This window comes from Scedosporium apiospermum, assembly GCF_000732125.1.
Source record: "Scedosporium apiospermum strain IHEM 14462 chromosome Unknown SEQ_SAPIO_0088, whole genome shotgun sequence".
Taxonomy (NCBI): domain Eukaryota; kingdom Fungi; phylum Ascomycota; class Sordariomycetes; order Microascales; family Microascaceae; genus Scedosporium; species Scedosporium apiospermum.
In genome coordinates this window covers 1,136,759-1,143,342 of record NW_015971789.1, presented here as the reverse complement: position 1 = coordinate 1,143,342, position 6,584 = coordinate 1,136,759, and the positions used below count along the sequence as shown (strand labels likewise).

The window sequence follows — 6,584 nt, the reverse complement described above, 5'->3', positions numbered from 1 at the left end:
TCACGAGTTGAGCATCTTGTTCCTCTTCTCCCTCCTCTTCAACCTCTCCACTCTCTTCTTGTGCATCTTGGCCTGCAGCATCTCATATCGCTCCCTCTCCTCCTTCGCGGCTCGCTTGTCTCGAATCGCCTGGATTCTCCTCTATTGGAATCAAAGACGTATTAATCTTCCGAACCGCGCGACGGCCAACAAAGGGACAGGGTATGTTTTCTCTTACCTGACGCTCCGCCTCCTTCTCGTCCTTCATCTCCTTTTCCTTCGCCTTCACCGCCGCCATCTCCACCCTCTGTTTCGCCCTCTTCTCGTACGAAGTCACGCCTGACCCGGGCCGGAACGCCTTCTTGGTCTCATGCCATTGCTTGCCTAGGAGTCCAGCTTTCGTTAGACAGGAAAAAAAAAAATCGACAAAACCGCGGGGTGCAAGAGGCGAGTGGCCCAAGCCAGACATGTCACCGAGGGTTAACGGAGGATAACTGCCATACCATTCTTTCGCATGCCGAGAGGCTTCGCGGGGGCGGCGGTGGCCGCGACAGCCGCAGTTGTAGTAGACATTATCTTGCCACGCCGTTTCTCGAGGTTGGATGGTTGCGAATAGATTGGAGCGATAGATGGCTGCTAATCCTCAGTCTGGGAAAGGTGGGTTGTGTCAAAAGGTTCATACGTAGGATCTTCCGCTACACGAATTAATTTTTGCCCCTTCTTGCTTGGACGAACGAAATTTCTAAATTTTGCTGGCGAAAACGTCTCACCGCCCTCGACACTGGAGGTTGGGAATGACTAACCACCCCGCTATGGCACCCCGCCAAGTCTCTTATTACCATTGTCGTTTGTCTCGTGGGCGTCTTAACGGCGTCTTAACTGCTTCGTCGTGTAATTTGATGGATCAATCTAAAATTAAGATTGATCTTTATGCAACCGACGAATCAGTACTGACCCCAGCGGTTTGGATTATCCTCCATGACTATCTTCAAATCTGCAAACCTCACACAGCACAAGAGAAGAGAACTCGAAACCTCTTGGATAACTTCGCGATATTGTACACGAGTACTTGTCTTCATTACGATTGTCTACGTTGCATTTGATGTTTAAGATTTGTCTGCCTTCCTCCGTCTAGCATGCCAACAAGCTGGCAGCAGAATGACTCGCTTTCTCCGATGTCCTTCTCTCTCTCCGTCCTTTCTTCCCATTCTTCGTACAGAGAACCCGATAAGATGAATATGTCCATGAACCAAAAAAAGAAAAACAAGATATAAATGCGAGACAAGCCGGGGACCAAGATTCAACGACCCTGAACCCGGCTCGCTCGTTCGTTTCAACGGAAAACCTTTCTCCGAGTTGTTTCCATAGCGTTAATATCTTGGCAAACCAGTTCCAAAAATAACTTCAAAAAGTTGTTGATCGTGCTAAGTCGTAAAAACGCCAAAAAAATTAAAGAACGCCATATTGGCGGGCAAGCAAAAACGCCTGCGGATGAGTGTGTCGTCGACGGCCGTTCCAGGATAGTCGACGATGAGTGTGATGGGTAGCCGAGTTGGAGGCGCCAAATGCTGAATGACGGCTCAAGCTTCATCACCTGAGGGAGGGTCCGGAAAAGACATGCCCACTGTTGACGTATTTAGGGTCGAGTGAAATGCGTGGAGGAGCATGGCGGTCAGATTTAGCTCGTAGACACGTCCTTCGCCTTCCAGAATTGCACGAGTCGGCTCAATCTCTTGGATTTGCTGACCTTGGCCTTCTTCACTTGCTCGTTGTCACACGTCACCTCCATCGAGAGCTTGCTCCTCTCCCCGTGCGAACTGCTAATGAGACGGCTCAAGCTCGCGAGGCTGGACCGACGACGTCCAAAAGCCGCGGAAGAGACGGAAGCCGGACGCTGACCATTGAGCGATGCGGGGATGATAACGTGAGCGTTGTGCGTGAACGCGCTCTCTTTGGTCATCGTAGAGTTGCTGGAGGTCAGCGAGGGGATGTCATCGACAGAGATGCGTACTTCAGGTCCGGGCTGGCCCAGGAGAAGGGATTGAAAGCTCGTCTCTTCATTAAGCGAAGAAGGCGCCGTGGAGATCCGCTGTGCATCGATCGAAACAGGCGAACGGGGCGACGGGAAGGACGAGCTGTGACTCATAGAGTAAGGGCTGATCGGGGCGTGGTAAACTGAGGGGAGTTGCAAGGGGCTAATGTCGACAGGAGCAAGGTCTCTCGCAGCCAGAACTCTCCTCGGCGAAGGAGTGGCCGAGTTGGCTGGCGACGCATTTCCCTGGAACAAATTTGACATACGGAACTGAACGCTGGAGGTCTCTTCATAGATGCCACTGTCCTGAAGCGAGTTTGCCGAGGGTTCGGATCGCATGGATCGAGGTGGTTGCACTGAGGCTGTGTCGACCGCGGTTAATGCTGGGCTAGCATGTTGCGAGGCCGGCGGCGAGCTAGGGTGCTTCGCGTCGGCGTCATCGTCCTCGGGCTGTCTGGGAGCAGCTGGACTAGCCATCATCACTTGTGGGGTCTCGTCGCCTTCGGTCTTGGTAGGAAGTGGGATTTCCTTGTCGCTTCCCGACTCGCTGGAGCTACTACTCGTCTCCCCATCTTCTTCTTCATCCTCTTCAAACACGTCTGCCATCGTTGAGCTACTTCCGAACCTGTGAAGACTGAATCTCGCGCTCTCGAAAGGAACCATTTCTGGAGCACTCTCTGCTCGTCGATGGTAGTGCATACCAGGACCGCTGAATCCCTTCATTCCTTGTGCACTGTGCAGGCGCCGTTTCGTGTTGCCCGCAGCTCTCTGAGCCGCTTCCCACTCAGGGTTATGCGGTAATGGGGTGTTGAATGGGCCGAGGGCCGCATCCAAATCAATCACCGGGTAGGACGAATCCTCGTCATACTGCGGTGCAGGGAGCATGACAGTGGGCATTTCATTGGGAGTGAGGGTGATCTCAGGCGTGATGGGAGAAGGCTCGACTTCCTGGTTCACTCGATTTGTGAGAGAATCAGGGCAATCTGTGGCGGAGGAGTCGGTGGGCGCAAGATCGTTAACAACTATGCAAGATCTGGGCCGCGGTTTGGATTTCCGCGTTAGAATAGATCCGGCCCACGTCTTGACCTTCTTGCCCGACTTTTTGCTTTTCCTCTTGGAGCGGGGGGTTGCTTTCTCTACCACAACCACATCGGGGCATTCGGGTTGAGCAGCCGCCGCATTCGATGGAGTAGCCTCCTTCGTAACTAACGGATCCAATCCGAAGAAAGACCATCGCTTTGGCGTTTTCGTGGGACTCGGTTCGACGGGCTCTGTTGTTATCTCTTGGAGTTGGCGGAGGGTAGGGATAGAGTTCCGTCGCCGTGGTGAAATGTCGGTATTGTCGGCATTGATTGTCGAGGTGGTCCGTTCTAAAATGGCACCAGCCGTGCTCGGCCGGGAGTCCGTAGTGTCGCGGGGTGGACTTAATCCGGATTGAGGTTTAATCTCTTTCTCGACGGTGATCGGAGTGGTATTGGACATAATGCTGGAAATGCTGCCCGAAACCGAGTGGCCCGGCCGAGCCGTCACCGTACTTGATGTATCACTGGAAATTAGTGATAGAGGGCGGGGAATGAACTCGACCGTTTCAGAGAAGCCCACGCGAGCTCGGGGAACAGCCTTTGTCGGGGACGGTCCTGTCGTCACAATTTCGGCTACTGGTTTTGGCTCAGGCTCTGGCTCATGGGCGGCTGCACTTTTCAGTGCCGGTTCGGACTCAACCGGCTTCAAAGCGTGGGCCGGGCCTGGGATGGAAGCCATTTCTTTTCGCGTGGACTCGAGAGGGCTAGTCGGCGCACTGCTTCCCCGCATCGAAGCACTCACCGCGGGAGGTTGTAAGATAATGGATAAGTCATGGCTAGACAGTGCAGCAGATCTGCGGTGCGCGTGCCGACCCCGTCGATTCGGTGGAGGTTGCATGTCGTTGATGTTTCCAAACTCTGGTCTTGTAGGACTTGAGTTCATAATGCTGTCCCCGTCACGAATCGAGCCTCCCACATACTCGCTCCCTCCACGCTTGTGACCGTGGGCCCCATGCCTCGAAGGCGAGGAGATCACGGTTGGGGACTGCGGTGAGAGGGGCGGCACAAGAAAGCCATTGTCCTGCGGAGGCAGAGCAGCGCCAGGATTAAAACTGAAATCGGGAAGCGCATTCGGCCTGGACCGGCGTTCGATCTGAGTCGTCGGTTCGGGCACCGTCTTACCCATTTCAATGGCAGATCTCGGACGACGGCCAGTGGCTCTGGAAAAGGATGAAGGCGCAGAAGAGGGGTTTCGGGCGGGGAAGACGAAAGGAGGATTCGGGGGAGGATTGGTTCGCGGTGACATTTGATGGGATGTTGCACTAGCCGGGTCGTCGAGGGAGGGCACGGCAAGGAGCCGGGGGCTTGCAGTCGTCGGACTCGCCATTGGGGACTCAATTATCCTCGCAGCCTCACAAGTAGTCGCCATCTTCAATTGGCCGCGCTGCGGCAGGAGAACGGAAGCGCTACTGATTGATCGTGGAGAGCATAGGAAAAACGTCGCTTGCTCACAGGTGAATCGCGTTCGACCTCGAGATCGGTGGTATCGCAAATCGAAAACTGGTCAAAGGAACAAGAAGAGAAATGACAACGACTGGAGGAAAGGTTCGGAACCAGGGCAGATTAGATCTAGCAGGCAATTCTTGTTAGTTTCAATTTGGGTCCGCGAAGAGTCGCCGACGTCAATAGTCCGAAGTACCTTATGGGCTTCTGGATTGTTGCTCGTGGAATCAATCGATCGGTCTCCGGATTGTGAATGGCAAGAATGCGTCCACAGCGTCGAGATGGGAAAGCAGGGTCGGTTAAAAACAGAGAAATTAGAGAAAAAAGATAAGAGCGGAAAAGATTAAAAAGAAAAAGGAGTGGACGGCGAAGACCAGCGCAAATCTATCTCAGATCTGCTCCTGGAAATTCACCAAAGACGGTGCTCTGGGATGGAAAGGTGGAATGGATGTGAAGAAGGCAGAGAAATGGAGGAGAGTTCAGCAATTCACCATCCGGGGGAAGGAGGGAGAGGACCGAGAAATGGGATCGAATTTGGGGGGCCTGGAGATGAGATTTTGTTGGATGGAGGTATTGGACGGGTGACCGACGGAAACGGGCACCTGCCAAGCTGAGAGGGGACCTGACCCCTGTCCCGACCCCTGTTCCTGGTGTGTACTCCGTATCCCTTGTATCCCTTGGGAAAAGCCTGAAGCAGGAGGATGGGCCTTGTAATTTGTACACCGTGTCGAATACAGTATCAGCGATCATTCGGAACTGAGGCCGTCCAGAGCCTATACTCGGTTCCGACCAGCTGTGAGTGAGTACCTCTGTACTTCGTACTGCCCCAGATACTTGGAAAATGTACCTCAACTTTGCAGTACCTTGATTGAGAAGTGGTAGTGTACGAAGAACTTGGAGTAGTGTACAGTAGCGTACACAAAATACTGCCCACTACGTCTTTTTATTGCCCTTCAGAGCCAGCCACAGACAAGCCAGGAAAAGACATCCACCTCGAACTAGTACTACGCTTCCTCTCAATTTCCATGCATCGAGGGTGCTGCAGCTTTTGTTGCATCTCTGAGGACCACTCGGAAGACCGAGCCAGCATCCTCCTCCACGTTGAAGTACTTCCACTAAAGTTAGCTCAAAAGGGCTCTCATGAAAGCTTTGGTTGCCACGAGGGCTAATTAGAGCCACCTCACACTCAAACACGCAGTTGGGGACCTTTTTCTGTGTCTGCAACTTATACTTCGTACTTCGTACACTTCGTGGAAGCAATATTAGCCTTGAAATCATCACGACAAGATTGACCTGATCGAAGTCCCTGGGAGAGTCAGCGGGACCAGGCTAGCTTAGCCGCCTGTTCCTGTACTCTGCGCGTCGACTGCATGCACAAAATACACTCTACCGTAAGTATTACTGCACTCTACAAAGTAGGGACATGCTCCTGGACTTCAGGTACATAAATGGATCAACGCAGGGGAATCGATTAAGCATGTCTGCTTCAACATGTCTGGTCTCCATGCATAACAGAAGACATACGCCATAAGCCCTTTAGACACGCATCAATTTCTGGTTCAATGGGCGGGCATCTTGGCGAAGAGATACGATGGAGATGAAAAGGCGGCTTGCGGGCGAGACATCAATCATTAAATGTAGAAGCAGTAATAAACGTCTAAGACGAATTCGGCAAACGAAAGCAGCGAAAGACTACCTTTGAAATGCAAGTCTCTGACTGTCACGACGCTGAGAAGAGCGATTCGAGCCTCAAGGACAAAGCAAATTGTTCCTCCGCGGCCTCAATCTCCATGTTCGCAATCCCATTTCCACGTGGGTGCCGGATTAGGCTCCATGGTTGGATTCTAGGGACAACCTTTTTTGAAAGGTATTGTTTCCCGCAGTTAGGGTATGGAAGAGTTCGCAGGTAGTAGACTCCGTCTCATCAATAAAACACGCCTGAACAGTGAAATATTAATCAACTCATTTTGATACTTCGTAATACCACATTGCGGGCAGGGTTGGCCTCGTTCGCGGTCGCGTTGATTCGCGGCCCGGCAAATAACAAA

The 6,584-nt window shown here is 52.6% G+C and overlaps 1 protein-coding gene and 1 pseudogene across 1 annotated transcript; both read right to left on the bottom strand.

Annotated features, from left to right (window-relative positions):
* Positions 1–552, bottom strand: SAPIO_CDS3306 (uncharacterized protein; the record flags this gene model as incomplete). Its single annotated transcript, XM_016786124.1, has 3 exons — positions 1–141; positions 218–363; positions 483–552. 3 exons carry the CDS (start codon positions 550–552, stop codon positions 1–3), a joined length of 357 nt encoding a protein of 118 aa, XP_016644130.1.
* A 1,105-nt stretch (positions 553–1,657) lies between these two features.
* On the bottom strand, positions 1,658–4,339 carry SAPIO_CDS3305 (annotated as a pseudogene; the record flags this gene model as incomplete).
* Between the last annotated feature and the right edge of the window lie 2,245 nt (positions 4,340–6,584).